The sequence below is a fragment of the Aulonocara stuartgranti genome (genome assembly GCF_965226115.1).
Source record: "Aulonocara stuartgranti genome assembly, chromosome: 14".
Taxonomy (NCBI): Eukaryota; Metazoa; Chordata; class Actinopteri; order Cichliformes; family Cichlidae; genus Aulonocara; species Aulonocara stuartgranti.
In genome coordinates this window covers 328,748-355,380 of record NC_138950.1, presented here as the reverse complement: position 1 = coordinate 355,380, position 26,633 = coordinate 328,748, and the positions used below count along the sequence as shown (strand labels likewise).

General features: G+C 46.9%; 1 protein-coding gene and 1 long non-coding RNA gene across 21 annotated transcripts; one reads left to right on the top strand and one right to left on the bottom strand.

Annotated features, from left to right (window-relative positions):
• Positions 1-1,777: 1,777 nt before the first annotated feature.
• Positions 1,778-26,429, bottom strand: masp1 (MBL associated serine protease 1). Its single transcript, XM_082502352.1, has 13 exons — positions 25,965-26,429; positions 19,275-19,497; positions 19,011-19,188; positions 18,588-18,719; positions 17,260-17,456; positions 17,039-17,186; positions 16,850-16,968; positions 16,506-16,584; positions 15,325-15,450; positions 15,000-15,074; positions 13,115-13,362; positions 12,822-13,010; positions 1,778-4,183 (listed from the first exon to the last, which is right to left on the bottom strand). The coding sequence occupies exons 1-13, from the start codon at positions 25,967-25,969 to the stop codon at positions 3,716-3,718; spliced, it is 2,187 nt and encodes a 728-aa protein (XP_082358478.1). The 5' UTR covers positions 25,970-26,429; the 3' UTR covers positions 1,778-3,715.
• LOC309687432 lies at positions 13,375-15,052 on the top strand. 20 transcript variants are annotated; one of them, XR_014270737.1, is made up of 4 exons: positions 13,375-14,303; positions 14,384-14,767; positions 14,896-14,943; positions 14,976-15,052. It is a non-coding gene; the product is annotated as an uncharacterized lncRNA (long non-coding RNA). The 20 variants fall into 20 exon arrangements; XR_014270746.1 differs by lacking the exons at positions 14,896-14,943; positions 14,976-15,052 and having other exon boundaries at positions 13,375-13,775; positions 13,936-13,967; positions 14,000-14,303; positions 14,384-14,857; XR_014270738.1 differs by lacking the exon at positions 14,896-14,943 and having other exon boundaries at positions 14,384-14,751; positions 14,960-15,041.
• Positions 26,430-26,633: the final 204 nt, after the last annotated feature.

Below are 26,633 nucleotides of genomic sequence, written 5' to 3'. Positions count from 1 at the left end.
GTTTACATAAAGTAAGCCTGCTCCCGAGCAGGTTTACGCTTACGGCTCTGTTGCTATGACAGCAAGTCCCGGATGAGCTTCGGGGAACCGAACGATCCAGGATCACGCGAAATCGTCAACAATCTAATCCAGCTAACTTACTTAGCGAGGTACGAAGTGGCAGCCGCGCCACTGTCCCAGACTGCGTGTGTTTTATGAAAACGGGCTCGTGATTTACGACGCATCCGAAGACCTGGAGAAGAGGAAGTTGATGGAAAAGGGAGCAGACGACCCAATACCACGCATCCCCGTACCCAAGCAGCGGACGCCATTCTGGGAAAGAGCGAGCGGGGCGCCGCGGCAGACCCGGATGAAATACATCCAGGAAAAGCTCCAGATTCAAGCGTATGGATAGTAACACCTAATTTTTTCCCCGCACCTAAGACTGCAGTTCTCCTCTGTAAAATAAGAGTAACAGGTTTGACCGCAGTTATGGGATGTTACTGGCTTTCTCCAAGAGCGCTGCTATGATGAGCCGAGATTACCAAGCAGCACTACGAGGGGCTCTCTGGGACTCTTTTTTTTTGGGGGGGGGGGGCAACCGTGGCTCAAGAGTTGGCAGTTCATCTTGTAATCAGAAGGTTGCTGGTTCAAGCCCGGCTCCGCCAGTCTCGATCGTTGTGTCCTTGGGCGAGACACTTCACCCGTTGCCTACTGGTGGTGGTCAGAGGGCCCGGTGGCGCCATGTCCGCAGCCTCGCCTCTGTCAGTGCGCCCCAGGGTGGCTGTGGCTGCAATGTAGCTGCCATCACCAGTGTGTGAATGACTGGATGAATGTGCGTGTGAATGGATGTGTAAAGCGCTATATAAATACAGACCATTTACCATTTTCTGGCAGGAAACATCTTTCTGCCACCGAGCACAAAAAATTGTGTAAAATGGGGTTTAAAATCTGTATTATTCCTCACATATAAAAAAAAACATTCTAGAGGAGTGGCCTTATTGTCAAAGTACATTTCCAGCTTTCCTCACAAATCAGAGATGAGGAGGGGCGTTATATGCTGGCTAAAGGGTACACAGATCACAAGGAAGTTACATGTTTAATGTGTACAGACGGCCAGGGACTGATAAAGATCTGATCAGGACCCTTTTTGAATTAATTGCAACAGAAACATCAGGCGTATTAATATGTGGTGAGATTGGAATATTCACTTGAATCCATTTCTGGACACGTCCAGTAAAACTAAAGTGTCACAATCAGAAGCTCTATATGTTAAAAGGATGCTTAAGAAGAAGGGTTGGTTTTCACATTCCCACCATATGTATTCAAGACTGGACTATTTTTTATGTCACACTTTGATAAGCACAGGATTGTAAATTGTGATATAGGGCTGAGAGATATTTCGGACCATGCAGGCGTGTACCTGACACTCCATCTGCACTCATGGACGCTTCATATTGGTCTACTAAAGGATGTAAAATTCAAAAGGTTTGTAAAAGAAGAATTTAAGGAATACATGGACTATAATAACAATGGTGATGTTTCTCCTCAGTATTTTATGGGATGCAGCGAAGGCAGTTCTTAGAGGGAATCTAGTTTTGTGGTCCTCATATAAAAAAAGGAAACAGAGAAACATCTAAAAGACCTCATTGAAAAGTAACAATGATGACACCTTATCACAAATGAAAGAAGCACAACAGATATTAAACAGGTTATATGATGACCAAATAGAGAAAAGGGCTAAATTCATGCAGAATTATTATGAAAATGGTCCCAAATCCAAGAAGCCAAGAGGAAACAGCAGGCTGACAGATTTATTCAGAGAATTAAAAACCCAGCAAATGATAAGATATGACATTAAAAGCATAAAGAATCTTTTGTGACCTATTATACCCGACTGTACGCAGAACCCACCACGACAGATGTGCCCTCTGTTAATGCATTTCTTTCCTTGATTTACCATCGATAGGAACAAAATAAAAGATTAACACCAACAGTAACTGCGGAGGAGATTAACCAGGCCGTTTCAAATAAGATGGCCGGTGAGGACGGCTACCCGGCAGAGTGGTACAAGCAGAGATCTCGTAGCCCCTCTGCTGAGGGTTTGCTTTAACCATGTGCTTACAGGGGGAGATACCCCCATCCTGGAAACGAGCAGGTATTTCAGTAATTCCCAAACCGGGTAAGAACAAAACAGAACGTGGTTCCTACAGACCCATATCAGTCGTGAATATTGACTACAGGATATTTGCAACACTATTAGCTAAACAGTTGGAATTTATAACTTCAGAACTAGCAGATACAGATCAAACAGGCTTTGTTCGAAACGGACAAACTCACGATGATGTGAGGCGGGCTCTCGTTCTAGTAAACAAAATAAAAAATATCAAATCAGTAGCTGTCTGACTGTCTGACTGCTGGAATGATCTTCAATCAAAGCTTTATTCGTCACATGCAGGTTGCCCTGCAGTGAAATGGGACCCCCCCCGACCTTACACATATAGCACAAACATTACATGGGGATACAGGTCGGAGATTGGTAGAATCAGAGAAAAAACATTGAAATGTACACTACAGTGGGGAAAGTACAAGAGGAAAAAAGAGACCCCTACTCATGCTGTGCTTCCATGGTAGGACAGCATGAGAACAGGAAACAAAAAACTCCTTTGCACAAAAAAGCACATAAATGTCCACAGCACAACATTGTGAAGACATGACAAGCCACAGGGGTGGGTGGGGGGTGAGGAGTAATCCGAAGAAACACAGCAGCCACCCTGCACAGCGCTATCATTCCAGCGCGGCACACAGACCCGCCGTGTTCCCTCGCAGGAAACAAGCATCGAAGGCGTTGGAAAGGGAGGGGGGATGAGTGAGTGCCTATCAGTGTAAGTGTATGTGTGTGCGTGTCCATAGTTCAGCGGAGACAGTGTCCTTCGCTCTATCAGGCTAAGTAAACAGTCTGCCAGCCAACCCAGGTGGCCTTCATGGGACGGGAAGAATAGTCATCACACAGTCGTTATCAGGGAGTTGTTTTGGTGGGCTCCAGCCTTGGGCCTAGCAGCTGGCGCCGTGGTGTCCAAATGTTGAATATTGTTGATTTCTCCTTTGTGAGCAGCTCAAATTTAGCCCTCTGACACTGGTCCCTCGATCTCCCGTTGGAGAGCCGCGAGCCTCCCCATGATGGTATCAAACTTCTGTTCCATGGTGTTGTCAGTCTTTTGATTCTGAGACCTCACAACTGCAGTGATCCGTTCCGCGATGTTTTCCAACTGTCGCTCAAGGGTGTCATTTTGAGCAGGCCTTTCGCTGATGTTTCCCCTCATACCAAGGACTGAGGAAATCGGACAAATACCTTTTATTAAAACTACTGGCTGGTGCAAAGAAAGCCATAACTCGCAAATGGCTAAACGTGGCTCCACCGTCATTTTTGGACTGGATAGGCATTACCAAGGAAATTTACACAATGGAGAGACTTTTTCATTAAGACTTGCTGCTGATAAATTTGAGAAGTAATGGAAAAAATGGGACCTTTACTTGAATGGAAAAATATTATAAATTCTGGTACCAAAAGTATCATCGCTGTAATTCACCTGTTTGATTTGATTGTACCATAAATGGATACCTTTTTTTTTAATGCATCTTTGCAAGCCTAGTGCTCTGTACTTGTTAATGTCTGAATGTTTTGTAAAAAATATACAAAACTACCAATAAAAACAAAGTGTTAAAAAACCCAGCATCACCACCAGGGGGCAGCGTGAAGGTGGCTCTGTATCCACTCCACGTATTTGGCCACTCGGGTATAGACTCCATACACTCTCAGACTCCCGCACTCCTCTGGTCCACCCCAGGACACCAACCCAAACACCGCCCACCTCCGGCTGACCTCGTCCTCCATTACAAATGCACCCCCGCTGTCCCCTAGGCAGGTGTCCCGCCCCCCCTCGAAGAAGCCGGCACAGAACATGTTGTCAGTGATGTTGTAGCTGACGGAGCGCGAGGCGTAGCTCGCCTCACACTCGGCCTGGGAGACCACAGGCAGCTTCACATACTGCAGGAGGTCAGAGGTCATCTCGAGGTCGGTGTCCGACACAGGGTCAAAGGTCAGAGTGGATGAGGGGGAGGAAGAAGCAGAGGCATTGGGGTTGGAGATTCCCCAACCAGCAACCACACCCAGAGAGTTGGGGGGAGGTGCCAGGGGGTCATCCTGGGGTAAAGACAGAGGTCAGAGATCAAGCAGCAGACAGATCAGTAAAATATTTACATCCTTAGTCGATCTGATCTCACTGCCTCAAACAGGCGATGACATCACCAGTAAAAATAAAGAAACATGTGATTCAAAAATACTGGAAATAAAGCAAACGTGTCCACATCGAGCCCAAAGCAGACGTGTCTGAGACGTCATTGCTGAACAGTCATTTAAGATTAGTTAGTAAATAACAATTAGCTAATGTTGTTCATGAGACTAAAATCATCTCACTGTGTTAATGTAAATATAATATGGCCAATGTTATAGTATTGTCAGAGATATATATATATATATATATATATATATATATATATATATCTTGTAGTGGTTAGACTACACGCCTTTGGAACCCAGGATCGCAAGTTCGATTCCTGCCTTGGGCGTCTGTATCCAGTAAGGGTCCTAAGGCTAGACCCCCTATGCTAAGAGAGCCTACCGCAGACATGAGCGAGACAGATAAATATGAAGGCGTCGCCCGGATCAACAAGGTCCGCGTCAGGTGTTGAGGAACCAGGGCACCCTGACGAAAAGTGGGCTACTGGAACAAGAAGGCATCGGTGGGCAAGAGACGAAAACAGGGCGTTGTTGGAATGCTACTACGCAAGTAACCCCGGCGGCAGGGGCTACATGAATAGGATGACGGACCTATGGATTCTTCGATACCCAACATCCACAATGACGGCGAAACAACTAGTAGCTCAGTGTTCCAACATTCGAAAGAAGGGACTGCTCTCACAGCTAGAGATTGACGAGGTACAACACAAATGCTACGGCAAGGAGGAGTCAGGACGCCAGGTCAGGGGGGAGATATCATCACCCCCACCCGAGATTGGGTACATAGCCCCAAGTGCGATAGGAGAAGGATCGTTGAGTGCGAGAGGAACTGACCTGAAAAAAAGGATAATGGCCAAGCTTGAAACCTGGATCCCCCGTAGCCGGTTACCAAGATTACGTAAAGTACCCTCAGAAGGTCTGCTAGATGATGTTAATGCAGCACTACGGACAATACCTACAACCACGATTACTGACACTAACAAGCTGATCTACAATACGGCAGCAGTGATCAGTGAGATGCTTGGCTACAAGTTGAACAGCCACAAGGGGCAGTACCCTCCATGGAGAAGGAGGCTAGAGGGCAAGATCAAAGTAGCACGGAGGGAGGTTAGCCAACTAACGGAGTTGCAGAAAGGTGTGACAAATAAGGTGCATAAGAAATACAGCAAGCTGTCCATACCTGAGGCCTTGGAAACTGCCAAGCAAAGACTCACAGCCTTGGCCAGCCGCTTGAGGAGGTACACCAGAGAGATAGAAGGCAGGAGAATAAACCAGCTGTTCTCCACAGAACCAGCAAAGGTGTACTCTCAGTGGCAAGGGAACAATAAGAGAACAGCACCACCAAGGCTGGAGACGGAGCAATACTGGAAGAGCATATGGGAGAAGGACGCAACCCATAACGGCAATGCTCAGTGGCTAGTGGATCTGAGGGCAGACCACAGCGACCTCCCTGAACAGGGTCCAGTAACCATCACAGTGGCAGATATCCAAGAAAGGGTCTCCAGTATGAAGAGTTGGACAGCACCAGGGCCCGACATGGTTCACGCCTACTGGCTGAAGAAGCTGACTGCACTCCACGAGCGTCTGGCAGCACAAATGAACCAGCTGCTAGTTAACGAGAGACACCCGGAATGGCTAACCGAAGGCCGGACGGTCCTGATCCCCAAGGACCCCAAGAAGGGACCGGTCCCCTCCAACTACCGACCAATAACCTGCCTCAGTACTACATGGAAGCTCCTGTCAGGCATCATATCGGCTAAGATGAACAGGCACATGGGTCAATACATGAGCGGGACACAGAAAGGAATTGGCAAGAATACCAGAGGCGCAAAACACCAGCTACTGGTAGACAGAACAATCAGCCGAGACTGCAAGACCAGACTGACCAACCTGTGCACTGCCTGGATTGATTACAAGAAGGCCTATGACTCAATGCCCCACAGCTGGATACTGGAATGCCTAGAATTGTACAAGATCAATGGGACCCTAAGAGCCTTCATCAGGAACTCAATGGGGATGTGGCGTACAACACTAGAGGCCAACTCCAAGCCCATAGCACAAGTCACCATCAAGTGCGGGATCTACCAAGGAGATGCTCTGTCCCCACTGCTGTTCTGCATAGGCCTGAACCCCCTCAGTGAGATCATTAACAAGACTGGCTACGGATACCGACTACGGAACGGAGCAGTTGTCAGCCACCTCCTGTACATGGATGACATCAAGCTGTATGCCAAGAGTGAACGAGACATCGATTCACTGATCCACACTACCAGGCTATACAGCAATGACATTGGAATGTTGTTCGGACTGGAGAAGTGTAGTCGGATGGTATCAAAGAGAGGGAAGGTAGTCAGAACTGAGGGGATTGAACTACCAGAAGGCAACATTGCAGACATAGAGGACAGTTACAAGTACCTGGGGATCCCGCAGGCAAATGGGAACCATGAAGAGGCCGCTAGAAAGGCTGCAACCACCAAGTACCTGCAGAGGGTCAGGCAAGTCCTGAGGAGTCAGCTGAATGGTAAGAACAAGATCCGGGCCATCAACACGTACGCCCTGCCCGTGATCAGGTACCCTGCTGGGGTAATAGGCTGGCCAAAGGAGGAGATAGAAGCCACTGACATAAAGACAAGAAAGCTCCTTACCATGCATGGAGGTTTCACCCCAAGTCCAGCACCCTGAGGCTGTACGCTAAGCGGAAGGAAGGGGGCCGGGGACTGGTGAGTGTCAGCACCACAGTCCAGGATGAGACAACGAACATCCAAGAATACATTGGGAAGATGGCCCCAACTGACCGAGTGCTCAGTGAATACCTCAGGCAGCAGAAACCCAAGAAAGAGGAGGGAGACGAGGAACCATCATGGAAGGACAGGCCCCTGCACGGTATGTACCACCGGCAGATAGAGGAGGTGGCTGATATCCAGAAATCCTACCAGTGGCTGGACAAAGCTGGACTGAAAGACAGCACAGAGGCACTAATCATGGCAGCACAAGAACAAGCTCTGAGTACAAGATCCATAGAGGCTGGGGTCTATCACAGCAGGCAAGACCCCAGGTGCAGGCTGTGTAAAGATGCCCCAGAGACAATCCAGCACATAACAGCAGGGTGCAAGATGCTAGCAGGCAAGGCATACATGGAACGCCATAACCAAGTGGCCGGCATAGTGTACAGGAACATCTGTGCCGAGTATAACCTGGAAGTCCCGAGGTCAAAATGGGAGATGCCCCCAAGGGTGGTGGAGAATGACCGAGCTAAGATCCTGTGGGACTTCCAGATACAGACGGACAAAATGGTGGTGGCTAACCAACCGGACATAGTGGTAGTAGACAAACAGAAGAAGACGGCCGTAGTGATCGATGTAGCGGTTCCGAATGACAGCAACATCAGGAAGAAGGAACACGAGAAGCTGGAGAAATACCAAAGGCTCAGAGAAGAGCTCGAGAGGATGTGGAGGGTGAAGGTAACGGTGGTCCCCGTGGTAATCGGAGCACTAGGTGCGGTGACTCCCAAGCTAGGCGAGTGGCTCCAGCAGATCCCGGGAATAACATCGGAGATCTCTGTCCAGAAGAGCGCAGTCCTGGGAACAGCTAAGATACTGCGCAGGACCCTCAAGCTCCCAGGCCTCTGGTAGAGGACCCGAGCTTGAAGGATAAACCGCCCGCAGGGGGTGTGTGTGTGTGTGTGTGTGTGTGTGTGTGTGTGTGTGTGTGTGTGTGTGTGTGTGTGTGTGTGTGTGTGTGTATATATACACACACACACACACACACACACACACACACACACACACACACACACACACACACACACACACACACACATATATATATATATATATATATATATATATATATATATATATATATATAAAAAACACCCAGCACGCCCCTGCGGGCGGTTTATCCTTCAAGCTCGGGTCCTCTACCAGAGGCCTGGGAGCTTGAGGGTCCTGCGCAGTATCTTAGCTGTTCCCAGGACTGCGCTCTTCTGGACAGAGATCTCCGATGTTGTTCCTGGGATCTGCTGGAGCCACTCGCCTAGCTTGGGAGTCACCGCACCTAGTGCTCCGATTACCACGGGGACCACCGTTACCTTCACCCTCCACATCCTCTCGAGCTCTTCTCTGAGCCCTTGGTATTTCTCCAGCTTCTCGTGTTCCTTCTTCCTGATATTGCTGTCATTCGGAACCGCTACATCGATCACTACGGCCATCTTCTTCTGTTTGTCTACCACCACTATGTCCGGTTGGTTAGCCACCACCATTTTGTCCGTCTGTATCTGGAAGTCCCACAGGATCTTAGCTCGGTCATTCTCCACCACCCTTGGGGGCATCTCCCATTTTGACCTCGGGACTTCCAGGTTATACTCGGCACAGATGTTCCTGTACACTATGCCGGCCACTTGGTTATGGCGTTCCATGTATGCCTTGCCTGCTAGCATCTTGCACCCTGCTGTTATGTGCTGGATTGTCTCTGGGGCATCTTTACACAGCCTGCACCTGGGGTCTTGCCTGCTGTGATAGACCCCAGCCTCTATGGATCTTGTACTCAGAGCTTGTTCTTGTGCTGCCATGATTAGTGCCTCTGTGCTGTCTTTCAGTCCAGCTTTGTCCAGCCACTGGTAGGATTTCTGGATATCAGCCACCTCCTCTATCTGCCGGTGGTACATACCGTGCAGGGGCCTGTCCTTCCATGATGGTTCCTCGTCTCCCTCCTCTTTCTTGGGTTTCTGCTGCCTGAGGTATTCACTGAGCACTCGGTCAGTTGGGGCCATCTTCCTAATGTATTCTTGGATGTTCGTTGTCTCATCCTGGACTGTGGTGCTGACACTCACCAGTCCCCGGCCCCCTTCCTTCCGCTTAGCGTACAGCCTCAGGGTGCTGGATTTGGGGTGAAACCCTCCATGCATGGTAAGGAGCTTTCTTGTCTTTATGTCAGTGGCTTCTATCTCCTCCTTTGGCCAGCCTATTACCCCAGCAGGGTACCTGATCACGGGCAGGGCGTACGTGTTGATGGCCCGGATCTTGTTCTTACCATTCAGCTGACTCCTCAGGACTTGCCTGACCCTCTGCAGGTACTTGGTGGTTGCAGCTTTTCTAGCGGCCTCTTCATGGTTCCCATTCGCCTGTGGGATCCCCAAGTACTTGTAACTGTCCTCTATGTCTGCAATGTTGCCTTCTGGTAGTTCAATCCCCTCAGTTCTGACTACCTTCCCTCTCTTTGTTACCATCCGACTACACTTCTCCAGTCCGAACGACATTCCAATGTCATTGCTGTATAGCCTGGTAGTGTGGATCAGTGAATCGATGTCTCGTTCACTCTTGGCATACAGCTTGATGTCATCCATGTACAGGAGGTGGCTGACAACTGCTCCGTTCCGTAGTCGGTATCCGTAGCCAGTCTTGTTAATGATCTCACTGAGGGGGTTCAGGCCTATGCAGAACAGCAGTGGGGACAGAGCATCTCCTTGGTAGATCCCGCACTTGATGGTGACTTGTGCTATGGGCTTGGAGTTGGCCTCTAGTGTTGTACGCCACATCCCCATTGAGTTCCTGATGAAGGCTCTTAGGGTCCCATTGATCTTGTACAATTCTAGGCATTCCAGTATCCAGCTGTGGGGCATTGAGTCATAGGCCTTCTTGTAATCAATCCAGGCAGTGCACAGGTTGGTCAGTCTGGTCTTGCAGTCTCGGCTGATTGTTCTGTCTACCAGTAGCTGGTGTTTTGCGCCTCTGGTATTCTTGCCAATTCCTTTCTGTGTCCCACTCATGTATTGACCCATGTGCCTGTTCATCTTAGCCGATATGATGCCTGACAGGAGCTTCCATGTAGTACTGAGGCAGGTTATTGGTCGGTAGTTGGAGGGGACCGGTCCCTTCTTGGGGTCCTTGGGGATCAGGACCGTCCGGCCTTCAGTTAGCCATTCCGGGTGTCTCTCGTTAACTAGCAGCTGGTTCATTTGTGCTGCCAGACGCTCGTGGAGTGCAGTCAGCTTCTTCAGCCAGTAGGCGTGAACCATGTCGGGCCCTGGTGCTGTCCAACTCTTCATACTGGAGACCCTTTCTTGGATATCTGCCACTGTGATGGTTACTGGACCCTGTTCAGGGAGGTCGCTGTGGTCTGCCCTCAGATCCTCTAGCCACTGAGCATTGCCGTTATGGGTTGCATCCTTCTCCCATATGCTCTTCCAGTATTGCTCCGTCTCCAGCCTTGGTGGTGCTGTTCTCTTATTGTTCCCTTGCCACTGAGAGTACACCTTTGCTGGTTCTGTGGAGAACAGCTGGTTTATTCTCCTGCCTTCTATCTCTCTGGTGTACCTCCTCAAGCGGCTGGCCAAGGCTGTGAGTCTTTGCTTGGCAGTTTCCAAGGCCTCAGGTATGGACAGCTTGCTGTATTTCTTAGGCACCTTATTTGTCGCACCTTTCTGCAACTCCGTTAGTTGGCTAACCTCCCTCCGTGCTACTTTGATCTTGCCCTCTAGCCTCCTTCTCCATGGAGGGTACTGCCCCTTGTCGCTGTTCAACTTGTAGCCAAGCATCTCACTGATCACTGTTGCCGTATTGTAGATCAGCTTGTTAGTGTCGGTAATCGTGGTTGTAGGTATTGTCCGTAGTGCTGCATTAACATCATCTAGCAGACCTTCTGAGGGAACTTCACGTAATCTTGGTAACCGGCTACGGGGGATCCAGGTTTCAAGCTTGGCCATGATCCTATTTTTCAGGTCAGTTCCTCTCGCACTCAACGATCCTTCTCCTATCGCACTTGGGGCTATGTACCCAATCTCGGGTGGGGGTGATGATATCTCCCCCCTGACCTGGCGTCCTGACTCCTCCTTGCCGTAGCATTTGTGTTGTACCTCGTCAATCTCTAGCTGTGAGAGCAGTCCCTTCTTTCGAATGTTGGAACACTGAGCTACTAGTTGTTTCGCCGTGTATATATATATATATATATATATATATATATATATATATATATATATATATATATATATATATATATATATATATATACATACACACACACACACACACACACACACACACATATACATATATATATATATATATATATATATGTATATATATCACTGACTTTCAGCTTGTTGTGTTTGTGGATATATGACTGACTTTAATTATTACACATTGGCACATAAATGAGTGACGTCATATTCAGTACTTTTGACAGTTCACTCTTCGGCCGCTCCATCTTATTAGGGAAATTCCACATACATAAATGTAAATTTCAAAACTCAACCCCATCATTTAATTTGTTTTTGATTGAAATTGAATATTACTTAAACTCTCTTAAATTAACTTCCAATATAAAAGGTTTATCATTGATTGAAATTCATTCAGAAATGTTCAACGAATGAGCTGTCACAACTTTCAAGTACAAAGTTGTTATGAAGTCTGTCACATTCCCCCCTTTTTTTTCCTTTTTTATCCTTTATTTATTTCATTGTACTGTATATTGTTACTCTTATTTGCCTTGTATGTCTACTGTACAAACTGAACTGGAATGACTGACTGTTCGCTTTATAATTTCAATAAAGTTTGGGAAAAAAACAAAAAAAAAAACCTCTTTGGCCGCTCCCGTCTGCCGTATTTTGCGGCAAAATAATCCACACCCACCGCCGTGCTCTGAATTGTGGGATATATGGGACCACAAAGCGTGCACCGGACCACGCTTGATATTTGGGGAAATCGACGGCGGATTTGGAGTATGCATTTCAATTCAATTCAATTTTATTTATATAGCGCCAAATCACAACATAAGTCGCCTCAAGGCGCTTCATAGATACAGAGAAAAACCCAACAATCATATGACCCCCTATGAGCAGCACTTTGGCAACAGTGGGAAGGAAAAACTCCCTTTTAACAGGAAGAAACCTCCGGCAGAACCAGGCTCAGGGAGGGGCGGGGCCATCTGCTGCGACCGGTTGGGGGGGGGGGGGGGGGGGGGGGCATTTGAAGCACACTTCGAATTGGGACAGCCGTCGTCGTGTGGCGGTGACGTAACCGCACTTGAAATGCGTACTTCAAGCGTGCAGACCCTGAAATGGGACACAGCCTCAGTGTCGAGGAGTAGCTCCTCCCCCCGTCTTTAATGAGGGGACCAGCTGACCTTTGGAGCAAGCTCAGCATAGGTGAGGTTCGGCTTCACGTTCATGCACTGCTGCTGAGCACCATGCTTTGTTTTTACCCCGACTTTGCCAAGCACACTCTGGCAGACTCACGGACACCTGTACAGGTAAGGAGGCCTTAACCGGGTCTTCCTGCCTGAAGAGCTCAGGAAAGCTAACTCCACCTAATCACTGAGATCCTTTTAAAGTCATTCTAGTTTTTTATAAAGCAGACTTTTATTATTAGTTTTACATTTTCAGTCTCTTACAAGGATTTTAATTCTGTCTGTTAACATGTCTGTCTGATAACCTTTGTGTCTGTCAGCTCAGAGGTCCTCTCCCTGTGACCTCTGACCTTTGTGTTGGGAGATCACACCTAAGTGAACACGGCTTTGTGCAGACTCAGCTGGAGCTGTGACCCACCTGTGTGTGAGGCAGTGGGAGACAGACTGGACGGATGAGTTGGTTAAACTCCACCCGCTCACTCAGCCTCAGCAGGGCGATGTCGTTGTTGTAGTTGTTGGGTTGGAAGTCCGGGTGGAGGAAGATCCGGTCTACGGAGAGGTTGGTGGCCCGACGTTTGTCTCTGGCATCATGGAGACCAAGGAAGACCTGAAGGACAGAACAAGCAGGTCACTTACAGCCGATAAGCATCCGTCCCACGGTTTGGCAGAGACACAAAGCTGATCACAGATATAGGAGAGAATTTCAGAAACCTTGACGTGGTCAGCGGCCACGGGAACGACACTGGTGTCCCTCCTCAGGGACCGCAGGATGTGGGCAGCTGTGAGGACCCAGGACTCCGACAGCAGGGCCCCAGAGCCGAACCAGCGATCCTCTGGGACCCTGGACAGGTCCTCCACACTGAGCAGGACCTGCCAGGGGAAGAAGCCAGGCTCAGCGCTACGACCGCCCACAATCCGCTTCACCTGAGGGGGGAGAGGGCGGGATGGCTGGCCGCAGGCTGGACACGCAGAGACATCAGGCAGACAGGTTATCAGACAGACAGGTGAACAGGCAGACAGGTGAACAGACAGACAGGTTATCAGGCAGACAGGTGAACAGGCAGACAGGTGAACAGGCAGACAGGTGAAAAGAAAGACAGGTTATCAGACAGACAGGTGAACAGGCAGACAGGTGAACAGACAGACAGGTGAACAGGCAGACAGGTGAACAGGCAGACAGGTGAACAGACAGACAGGTTATCAGACAGACAGGTGAACAGGCAGACAGGTGAACAGACAGACAGGTGAAAAGAAAGACAGGTTATCAGACAGACAGGTGAACAGGCAGACAGGTGAACAGACAGACAGGTGAAAAGAAAGACAGGTTATCAGACAGACAGGTGAACAGGCAGACAGGTGAACAGACAGACAGGTGAACAGACAGACAGGTTAACAGGCAGACAGGTGAACAGGGAGACAGGTTATCAGACAGACAGGTGAACAGGCAGACAGGTGAACAGGCAGACAGGTTATCAGACAGACAGGTGAACAGGCAGACAGGTGAACAGGCAGACAGGTGAACAGGCAGACAGGTGAACAGGCAGACAGGTGAAAAGAAAGACAGGTTATCAGACAGACAGGTGAACAGGCAGACAGGTGAACAGACAGACAGGTTATCAGACAGACAGGTGAACAGGCAGACAGGTGAACAGACAGACAGGTGAAAAGAAAGACAGGTTATCAGACAGACAGGTGAACAGGCAGACAGGTGAACAGACAGACAGGTGAAAAGAAAGACAGGTTATCAGACAGACAGGTGAACAGGCAGACAGGTGAACAGACAGACAGGTGAACAGACAGACAGGTTAACAGGCAGACAGGTGAACAGGGAGACAGGTTATCAGACAGACAGGTGAACAGGCAGACAGGTGAACAGGCAGACAGGTTATCAGACAGACAGGTGAACAGGCAGACAGGTGAACAGGCAGACAGGTGAACAGGCAGACAGGTGAACAGGCAGACAGGTGAACAGACAGACAGGTTATCAGACAGACAGGTGAACAGGCAGACAGGTGAACAGACAGACAGGTGAAAAGAAAGACAGGTTATCAGGCAGACAGGTGAACAGACAGACAGGTGAACAGACAGACAGGTGAACAGACAGACAGGTGAACAGGCAGACAGGTGAACAGGCAGACAGGTGAAAAGAAAGACAGGTGAACAGACAGACAGGTTATCAGACAGACAGGTTAACAGACAGACAGGTGAACAGGCAGACAGGTGAACAGACAGACAGGTGAAAAGAAAGACAGGTTATCAGACAGACAGGTGAACAGACAGACAGGTGAACAGGCAGACAGGTTATCAGACAGACAGGTGAACAGGCAGACGGGTTAACAGACAGACGGGTTATCAGAAAGACAGGTGAACAGGCAGACAGGTGAATAGACAGACGGGTTAAAAGACAGACGGGTTAACAGACAGACGGGTTAACAGACAGACGGGTTATCAGACAGACAGGTGAACAGGCAGACAGGTGAACAGGCAGACAGGTGAATAGACAGACGGGTTAACAGACAGACGGGTTAACAGACAGACAGGTGAACAGGCAGACAGGTGAACAGACAGACAGGTAAACAGGCAGACGGGCAGGTACTTGGCAGACAGGTGGGTACTGTGCTCCTTCCTTCTGAATCAACCCAGTCTCCACTCAGACCACACCTGTATGAAGCTACAAACAGTAACCGGAGTGTGAGGAGGCCTCTGGTTATCAATAGCAGGTCCAGTTTTTATCAACATGTTTAAAAACAGATGAGGAGCAAATTGCCCAAAGATGAGAACAAAATAATAAAAATGAATAAAAACATTTCCTTACTACAACCAGACACAGAGCTCGAGGAACAACAAGGTTCAGCCAATAATCGGATGAGCTGTCACTGCACAGCAACCACTGAAGGAAACCAAACAGGAAGACCTCTTACTGTTAAGCTGGACGCCGCCCTCCCTGCACACGTACTGAACGGTCGCACCGAACAGTGTGCTGTTGTCATGGTTACCAAACACCACGTCAGCCATGTCGACCATCTTTGGACTCCCACAATCCACCACTGTGACAGACAGGACAAAAACACCAATCAGCTTTGAGTCTGAGCAGAAAGGAGGAAGAATGAGCCAGAACCAAACTACAGCTGACCGACAGCGACAACGAATCAGAACTGACGTGTTCCAATGATCCAGACACGTGAGTGTGACGTGATTTTAATCTGAAACTCATCTCAACGTAACGTGAGACCCGACAGGCTGAAGAGTCAGCGTGTCCTGAAGGGGGCGTCACGGGAACACGCATCGAGACAAAGAACGCGAACACGTGTGACAGAAACACATCAGCGCCGCGATCCCTGAATGTGAGTCACAGACACACGACAGAAGCTTCTGGTTTTACGCTTTATTGGAAAATACAGACACATCAACACTGTTCGCTCCTGCAGTATCTTTATTAGCCAATGAGACTGGCTTGCTCATTAAGCTAGGCTGTGATTGGTCCGGATGCTGGACAGAGAGCTGGGCTTCCTCCTGGAGTCTGCAGAGAAACGAGAGCGAGAGGAAAGTGTGTGAGCAGACCTGAACTGTCTCTCAGCACCTGCACAGACAGCTACCTGTCAGTCTCAAAACTGATCTGCAGGACGCCACGGCGGTGCCTGCCTACCACAGCACGACCGGCCTGGTCAGCCAGTCCCCCCCTCCCCGCGGTGGTAAAATAAACATGTCAGTCGTAACTCACCTGTTTGCATTATTAGGGGCGTGGCCTCTGCGACTGACACGTGGATGGTGACACAGGTGGCTGTAGCTACTAACTTCACCTGAGCTGGACCCGTGGGCCGTGTTTGTGCTGTTGGAGCCTTTTAATGACATCATGTGACCAATAACATGGCTGCTGTGAGGTCACTACTGTACTAACAGAGCATCAGAAAAGGCGGAGCTTCAGGTTTACTAAACGAAAGCCTAACTAGCACTACTGTGACGCTCCTGTAGAGTCTGCAGAGAGCCAGCAGGTGGCGTGTGTGCTCCAGGAAACAGGTTGCAGCAGCAGTAACCCAGACTCAAACACGGGAGACACTGAAACACAAACACTCTGGAGAGGTCAAAGGTCGAGCAGTCTTACTGTGGCACGGAGGAGGACTGTCGCTCCACGATCCATCGGCCCGGCAGTCGATCTGATAGTGATCCAGGTGACCTCCGTCCTGAGCAGAGACAGCGCAGCCAGGTTAGCAACAAGCAGCATCACTGCAGACCATGTGACCCGCACAGCTGATCTACACCTGTGGCGCATAGCTCGGACGCACGCCGCGTTCGCGCTCTGCGTGACCGATCCGTTTGACAGTTCGATCTGTCAAACGGACGCCAGTGCGCTGGCCCATTCCTTCACGTGCGCAGTGCCGCTGTTTTTGAAACAAACTAAACATCATTTGGGTTGACCAAACTCAGCTGATGTGACACGCCCCCTACCTTCAGCAGGTGGTATCCAGGCTCACAGGTGAACAGGATGTGGTCTTTAAAGAAGTATTCTGATTGGAAGGGGTTCATCAGGGCGTTGGGCGGAGTATTGGGCACGGGACATTGACTTCCTGTCAGGAGACAATAAAAGCTATAACTCCCAGCTGTGTGTCTGTTTGCATCACCTGGACATGGACTCACCTGTAGCCGTGTAGCCGAGCCTCCAGCCGAGGTTTTCTCCAGAGCTATCGCTGTGGAACACGATGGAGGCCACGTTGCTGTCGGTCTGAATGACTCCTGGAGATCGATCGCCGCAGAACGGACCGAACACAGCACTTCCTGCTTTAATCTGACAGGAAAACAGCTGATTAACAGCTCCAACACGTCACCCGAGTGTGTGTCTGTGTGTGTGTTTTCTTCACCTTAATGTAGTCATAGGGACAGCTGACGTCAGGGTGATCCTCCACATCAAAGTGTGAGTCAAACTGGAGGCGGAGCCTGAAGCCATCCTCCACCTCGATGCGGTACAAGCACTCGCAGCTCTTTGGGTACGGAGCAGGGAAGTCAATGCTGCTCAGAACTCCGGAGCGTTCCCTGAACACATCACTGCTGCACTCCACTGAACAGAATAGAATTCAACTTTACTGTGATTGCACACGTCACAAGTGCAAGACAACAGAAATGCAGTTTGCATCCATCCAGAAAGTGCTTTGGCAATAATATTGATATATTACAAAATATGGATCTATTATAGGTATGTTACAATGTACACGGTATGAAGGCATGTTATGAATATGCTCTAAGTATGTACTGGCTGCAGTGAGTGTACAAGCTATGAACAGGATATAAATATGGTTAAAATATGAAAACTATTTGAGATTGTAGAGATACAATTGCTACTATTAATAAACAGTTGTAGAACTATAATTATTGTATTGTACAGAATGATTGTCTATACATCATTTACAGTAGTGCATTTTAGCACACACGCACACACACACACACACACACACACACACACACACAGAAAAGCAGAGTCAAAAACTGAGTTTGTATATTTGCTCTCTGAGGATCTGCAGGCTTCCTGAAGGACACTCAGAGCTCTTCCCACACTGATGTCCGGCTCTCACAGGCTTGTGTGTTTCTATCCAGCTGTGCTTTAATGCACAGCTTTGTGTTTGCACTGTTGTCATGCTGATAGTCAGATGTTTCCAGATGTTCCTGAACGATCACAGTGGATTAAATACTCATTTGTATATCTGTGTTTTGTATCATATTTGTTGCATCCATGTTTGGGAGGGGAAAAAATATGAGACATTAAAGGGGCGTGGCTAACCGGAAGCAAAGAAAAGAGGTGAGACTCAAGACTTTTGCACACTCAGTGTGTTGTGTTATAATGGTTCTGTAATCAGTCAGAGGTCACCGAGAGGTCGTCGCTCTGTAGCAAACCCTCAGACGTGAACACGCACAGGCAGAACTCAGACAGAGCCTGCCTCCTCCACACAGAAACACGCAAATATTTACCACCGATCAGGCGCCGCTATCAGTCACAGCGGGGTCACGGTCCACAGCACTGATCTGTCAGGACACGTGAGGACCCACACATTCCTCCCCCACCCGTGGTTCATGTGGGGCTCATATCTTTGGAAAGCAGAGCCCCGCAGCGCACGCTACTGTACTTGTGGATGAACGCGAGCAATCAGCTGTGGATGCTGTGGATTATGACACCCGAGCCGATGTCTGCGCTCACCTCTGCAGGTGTGGTTGTCAGAGTGCAGCCGGTAACCATAGCGACAGGAGCAGTAGTATCCTCCGATGTAGTTGTGGCAGAAATGATCGCAGAGCGCGTCCTCGCCACTCCGCTCGCTGCACTCGTCTACGTCTAGAGGGGCGGGGCCAGAGGCGGGACCAGAGGAGACAGGAAACAAGCATCAGATGAGAAACGCAAACAAACTGCGCCTTTTTGTCAGGTGACCTCTGAAACTGAGTCGCACTGAAACAGGAAGTCCGCAGACTCGCTCACTGCTCGTCAGAGTTCTGCTCGGTCCCACCTTCAGACCAGCACCGAGCAGAACTCCGATGAACACCTGAAGGTCCAAACTCCGGCTCCAGAGGAGACGTCATGGCGAGAGACCGAACCCGTCTGCTCGGGCGGGCTGGGTCTGGTTCTTACCCACGGCGCTGTAGTGAGCCACGAACCCGGAGAACCGCTCCTCGTCGGAGAAGTCGGAGGAGAAGAGGAGGCTGAGGGAGTTTCTGGGGGAAGTGAGGGCCTGCTGAGCCGGCACCGCCTCCGTGTCCGTCTGCTCCTTCCCACAGAACAGCGCCAGCACCTCCCCCTCAGCCTCCACCTGCAGACAGAGAACCATAGTTTGTGACATCACTGTGGCGCGCAAACACACACACACACACCAAAAACTGGCATCCTGTGTCTCACCTTGACGTAGTCGTACTCGCACAGGTAAGACGGCTCCAGGTCGAAGTGGCTGAAGTAGAGCTTGATCTGGAAGCCGTCAGGAACGCTGACGTTCCAGCGCAGCTGCATGTCCCGGGGATACGGCTCCGGGAAGTTTGGTGAGCACAGGCTGCCGTACATCCCCGACAGCGACAGCTGCTGAGCACCGAGTCCGAGCGAGAAGAGCAGCGAGATGAGGATGAGTCTGAGAGGAAGCAAAGCGACACTCGTCAGGACGTCACAGAGGTCCGGCCCCCTCCTCATCAGAGGCCTGGGACCAGGCCCGCACGCATCCTTCTGCGAACGTTACACGCACACCAGCCTGTTCCTATTGCACATGCTCAGTGAAAGCCTGCTCCCACCCAGCACCATCAGTAAACACGCCCTTTTTCTTTGAAAGTAAAATCTCAGCCCACACAAATATATCAACAACAGTGATCACAAAACTGTGTATAACTGAACACAGTAGTGCAATTTTTAACCAGGTCTTCCCATTAACACCTCACCTGTCCAGAGGGTCAGTCAATGAGCTCGTCAATAGCTTCAATGCTAACATGTTAAATGTCATGGACACTATTGCTCCCATTAAGGTGAAGGTTATCTCTGGAAGGAAAAAGTCTCCATGGAGAAACTCCACACTGGTGAAAAATGAAAAAAGAGAGTGTAGGAAAGCTGAGCGCAGATGGAGAAAAACAAACCTCCAGGTTCACTATGACATTTATAAAGAGAAACTTCACAATTATAATTTACAACTGAGGAATGCAAGGAGGTCCTACTTCTCTGACATCATCACTAAAAACAGCCATAATGCTCGGGTCTTATTTTCTACAGTTGACAGGCTAACAAACCCTCCTGTGTCAGTGGCAGCTGAACTTCATTCAACCATGGCCTGCAATGACTTTGCCAAATTCTTCACTGAAAAAATCCAAAAAATTAGACAAGCAATTGGTACATCAACAGCAGATCCAGGATATGTACTGTGTCCACCAAAAAACTGTTTAAACACCATGAAACAGTTTCAACCTATTAACAGCAAAGACCTGGAGGACATCTTAGGTCAACTGAACTCCTCCTCCTGCTGTTTAGATGTCCTGCCAACAAGTTTTTTCAAAAAGGTCTCAAAGACTTTAGAGTCAGACCTGTTACAGATCGTCAACTTTTCTTTATTATCAGGTGTGTTTCCAGAACCACTAAAAACTGCTGTAATCAAACCTATACTGAAAAAGGACAATCTTGACAAGACACAAATGAACAACTACAGGCCGATCTCAAATCTCCCGTTTTTAAGTAAGATCATTGAAAAAGCAGTTTCTCAACAGCTCAGTTACTTCTTAAAACAGAATAATTGCTACGATGCCTTCCAGTCAGGTTTTAGACAGAACCACAGCACTGAAACCGCTCTGACCAAAGTGTTTAATGACATATGTCTGAATACAGACAGTGGAAAAATGTCAGTCCTAGTTTTACTGGATCTCAGTGCAGCATTTGATACAGTTGACCACAACATATTACTCAAACGACTGGAGAACTGGACAGGTCTGTCAGGAACTGTACTAAACTGGTTCAAAACATACTTAGAAAACAGGAAATACTTTGTATCAATAGGTAACTTCACATCCGAGCAGACAAGTATCACATGTGGAGTTCCCCAAGGTTCCATCTTGGGACCCCTTCTGTTTAACATCTACATGCTCCCACTGGCACAGATTATAAACAACAACAAAATAAACTACCACAGCTATGCAGATGACACACAAATATATATCACAATGTCACCAGGAGACCGAGGCCCTGTACAGGCTCTTGGTAAATGCATTGAGGAAATCAATGACTGGTTGTGCCACAATTTTCTCCAGCTAAACAAAAACAAAACTGAGGTAATAGTCTTTGGCGCCAAAGAAAAACGATTACAGGTCACCAGAGAACTTCAATCTATACATCTAAAAACCACAAACCAGGCGAGAAATTTGGGTGTAGTGATGGATGCAGACCTACACTTAGAAAAACACATTAAGACAATAACAAAGTCAGCTTACTATCACCTCAAGAATATTTCAAGGATAAAAGATCTGATGTCTCAACAGGACCTGGAAAAAGTCCATGCATTCATCTTTAGTAGGCTTGATTACTGTAACAGCATCTTTACAGGTCTACCTAAAAAATCAGTCAGACAACTACAGCTCATTCAGAACTCTGCTGCTCGAGTCCTCACTAAGACCAAAAAAGTGGACCACATCAGTCCAGCTCTGAGGTCCTTACACTGGCTGCCTGTCCGTCAGAGGATAGACTTTAAAGTTCTGATGCTGGCCTATAAAGCTCTGAATGGTTTAGGACCAAAATGGAGTTCGGTGTATGAAGAGTCAGATGTGGACAAGGCTTATGACAATTTCCTAGATATTTTTACTATGTGGTACAATAAACATTGTCCTGTAAACGAACACATGACAAAGAAAAAAAAGATAAAAAGTCCTTGGCTCACAAAAGGAATTATTAATGCTTGCAAAAAGAAAAACAATCTGTATAAACAGTTCATCAAAGTAAAAACAAAAGAAGTGGAACAAAGATATAAAGCATATAGAAATAAATTGACTGATATTATAAGAACGAGCAAACAACTTTATTATAGAAGAAGATTATATGAAAATAAAAACAATATAAAAGGAACTTGGGATGTGTTAAACAACTTAATTAAACAAGGATCTTCTGGAACATCATATCCTGAATATTTTACTGATGCAAATGGTGAAAATCACAACATGAGTAATATTGTCGATGGGTTCAATAAATTCTTCATAAATGTTGGCCCTGAACTAACAGCGGACATCCCGTGTCATAAAAATGAAAATATCAGTAATATAAAATCAAATCCCTTTTCACTGTTCCTCTCAGCTACAAATGAGCAAGAAGTAATAAATATCACATTAAAATGTAAAAGTAAGTCTTCAATGGATTATCATGACATAAATATGTCTGTAGTTAAACAGGTTATTCTGAATATTGCTAGTCCCTTAACATATATCTGTAATTTATCATTTCAGTCCGGTTGTTTTCCAAAAAAAATGAAAATTGCGAAAGTAATACCACTATATAAAAGTAATGACAAACACAGTTTTACCAATTATAGGCCTATTTCTCTACTGCCTCAATTCTCAAAAATTCTAGAAAAACTTTTTAATTCAAGATTAGAAAAATTCCTTGAAAAACATCAAATAATAAATGTTGGTCAGTATGGTTTCAGAACGCAAAGAACCACCTCAATGGCGATAATTGAGGCAGTAGAAGAAATTACTGATACACTGGATAAAAATAAATATGCAGTTGGTATTTTTGTTGACCTCAAAAAGGCCTTCGACACAATCAATCACTCAATTTTACTGGATAAATTGGAAAGATATGGTATTCGAGGGAAAGCTGGTAACTGGTTAAAAAGTTACCTAACAGGTCGGGAACAATATGTTAGCATAGGGCATTACCATTCAGAGAAACTTGGTATTACATGTGGTGTTCCCCAAGGGTCAGTGTTGGGACCAAAACTTTTCAATGTATACATAAATGATATTTTTGATGTTTCTCAAGTACTTAAACTCATACTGTTCGCAGATGACACCAACATATTTTTCAGTAGCGATGATTATACTGATCTTGTAATGACCGTAAACAGGGAGCTAAAATTAATAAAAAAAATGGATGGACATAAATAAATTATCATTAAATATAAATAAAACTAAAGCAATGTTTTTTGGTAATTTAAAATATAATATAGAATTACCAATTATCATTGAAGGTGTACCAATTGATAACGTGAGTGAAAACAAATTTTTGGGAGTCGTAATTGATAATAAAATTTCATGGAAACCCCACGTCAGACACATAAAAACCTAAATTTCCAGAAGCCTCGCAGTTTTGAACAAAGTGAAACCATACCTTGATAAAGATGCACTTCGTACTCTGTACTGTACCCTGGTTCTTCCATATCTTACATATTGTGTGGAAGTGTGGGGAAATAAAAATACAACTAATCCATGAGTCACAGTACAGAAACGAGCACTGCGTATTATTCACAAGGCTGGTTATCTAGATCATACTCACAAATTCTTTCTTCAGGCAAAGTTACTTAAATTCCAGGATCTGGTTAATTACAATACATCCATAATTTTGTATAAAGCTTTTACTAAACTTTTACCGGCAAATTTACAAACTAGATTTGAAATTCGAGAAAAGGTTTATAATGTGAGAGGCTTTGGAGAATTCAAATTACCCAGAACTCGAACAACCCGTAAAGGCTTTTGTGTGTCTGTATGTGGTGTGAGAATCTGGAACAGTCTGAGTTTACAATTGAAACAATGCAAAAATATTCATAGATTTAAATTTCTCTACAAACAGTTGGTCTGGTCACAGTATACTCAATGATGCTTTTAGTGTGCTCTGTAATGTCTGTCCTCTTACCATTGCTGGTATGGATTCAAAAAAAAAAAAAAAAAAAAAAAAAGAGTGTGCGCATGTATGTACATATATGTACATGTGTGTGTAGATATATATGTATGTATATGTATGTGTGTTTGTTACTTGTAGTTATTACTGCCTGTTACCTGTGGTAATGCAATTTATAATTTATATATTCTGTATTCAGTTATGAAGGCTCTAATTGTTGTTTGCGAGCTGCCGCTTAGATGCTTGTATGTGCCCGGGGCTGTTGATGGGTCTGTATGCAATGATGGGCGTAGCTGCGGGAAGTTTATTGTTTTTTTTGTTGATGAGTGAGTATAGGGGTGGGATTTAATAAGTTTTCTTCGTCCCACTCCTTTTTCAGGCAATTTTTGTTTTTTGTTTTGTGCATTTTATGTTCAATATAGGTATTTGTTGTGCCTGGAAATGAACAAATAAATGAATGAAATGAATGAATGAAAATACATCAATGACCTCCTGACCCAGCATGAACCTTCCAGATCCCTCAGGTCATCTGGATCCGGTCTTTTATCAGTTCCCAGAGTCAGAACCAGACACGGAGAAGCTGCATTCAGCTTTTATGCTCCTTATATCTGGAACAAACTCCCAGAAAGCCTCAGATCAGCTGAAACACTCAGTTTATTTAAATCCAGGTTGAAGACTCACCTGTTCTCAGCTGCATTTGAATAAAGCACCAAATACACACTGTTTTACTTTTAAGCTTAAATTTCAAAACTTACATTTTAACTACTGATTTTATCTACTGTTCTGTTTGTTTGTTTTAATCAATTTTAAATCATGCTTTTATTTGTTCTTGTTTCTAATGTCTCTGTAAAGCACTTTGAATCACCTTGTTGTTGAATTGTGCTATACAAATAAACTTGCCTTGCCCCCCTGACACTTTATTTGGTACAGCTGGTTAGCACCTGATTGGACGTCAGTCAGGTTCCAGAAAGGCTGCTTCCTATCAGCAGCCTGTCCGCTCTCCTGACCTCTGACCTTAGCGAGGCATCTGCTGCTCGCTGGATGTTGGAAAGGAAACGCCCGGCCGATGATAGTTTCACATTTTATAACCGCTTTGCTTCAGCTGTTCCTCGGTTTCAGTGACGTGTGCAGCCACTACAGTAAACTCACACCCTAACCCAGGGGTCTCAAACCGTGGCCTGGGGGCCACTCGCTGCCCGTACCTTGATGTGCAGAAATATAATGCACTTTGACCCCTGAAGTGACTTTTTGTTAAAATAAGTTCTTTAAAAAGCCAAAAAAGATGAATCTGAAGCCAACATGAGCAGAGAGCACAAACATGCTGAGGCTGTGTGAGTGCAGTGACAGACTCACAAACTCATGCACGCACTTATGTGCAGTTTGTTGCATACAAACACAACGACAGCCGCAGTGCTGCGTGTGTGTGCACAGACCCATGTGTTAGTGAAGAGCAGAGATGGGCAGTAATGTAATCGATTACCAACACTGGTTAAGAGATTGGAAACAAACTCTTGTTACACAACATTTGAAATTTTAAAAACAAACACATTTTAGGAAATATTTGTTTGTTTTGTACTTGAGCACTAGTCAAAGGAGCTTACAGAGAAAAGCGTCTGGACTTCTTTGAGTTGCTTGAAGACGTTTCACCTCTCATCCAGAAGCTTCTTCAGTTCTGTGCCATTGTGAAACCTGACCCCCACCTTCACAGTAAGCTCACCTGAAACTCTGGCTGATTGGGACCCACACCCGGTTTCACACCTTGGCTCAGGCGATTAGAGGATCATCAGGGGGTCCTTTTGTCCCTCTGTGGGGGGAAACTCCCGCTAGGTTTATATCTGGGACTCTCCACCATTTGACCTTAGAACTGAAGAAGCTTCTCGGATGAGAGGTGAAACGTCTTCAAGCAACTTAAAGAAGTCCAGACGCTTTTCTTTGCAAGCTCCTTAGACCACGATGACCTGGATGACTGAGAACCTTCACAGACATACTTGAACGGTAAAATCTCCTCCAATCAGATGACAGAGCCAGCAGTGGCCCGCAGCTCCTTTCACTCTGAGACCCAAGCGCACAAACCTTCATCCTCCCTCTTCATCACCTCCACCTGCGTGAGCGCCCGCGGCGCGTTTATGACACCTGATCACCTGGAGTTCCGCTACACCGCGTCCGTCAGTGAGTCTGAGTATCGATCCTGATCAGCACCGACTACAAGAACCTGCAATCACGTGACCCGAAACTCCTTACCTCATGTTGGACGTGGCAGCTCCTCTCAGCTCCTTCGGCGGCTCCTCCGCTCCTCTGTGCTCCTCCGGACACCGACCCCCGGGTTTCACCCCGGCGTGACGTATACTGAGAGGCTTACGTCATCACGTGCCATGCCGAAGCAGCCTGGAGGAACAGCAGCGCCCTCTGGGGCTCAAAGTGATTCTTTTTGTACTGAAGTCCGTTTGTTTGTTTACCTGTTTTACGTCACAGTTAATCAACTTCCTGTTTCCTGACTGCAGCAGCTGCCAGAGTCCAGTCAGAAAAGACCCGATTTAAGAGATGTACACTTGTAAAAGTAAAAAGTACATCCGGCCTGTGTAACAGTGGCGCAGTCAAAGTACTTTTACATGCAGTACTGCAGTACATCAGCCTCTGGCACGAAGGAAAAACACGTGACCTATCATTAGCTCACCTGAAGACCCTCAGCGTTTTCCTCACATGTCTTTTCACAGTAAAAGCACTAATGACAGCACAGACACTTCCTGTGGTTTTACACAATAAAACCTCTTTGTTAAGAAGTAAGATAAGATGAGTCTTTATTGACCTGACGGCGGGGAAATGCGTGCGTTCCCACAGCTCAGGTACAGAGAGCAGAAGAATACAAAGCCCAAAAATACAAAATCAATAAGATAATACAATATATACCAC

Coding starts and splice junctions, on each gene's coding strand:
- masp1 (XM_082502352.1), bottom strand. Junction 16,969..17,038: donor GCTCGGCTACACGGCTACAG/GTGAGTCCATGT, acceptor GTCTCCTGACAG/GAAGTCAATGTCCCGTGCCC. Junction 4,184..12,821: donor TCCCACTGCCTCACACACAG/GTGGGTCACAGC, acceptor TCTTTACCCCAG/GATGACCCCCTGGCACCTCC.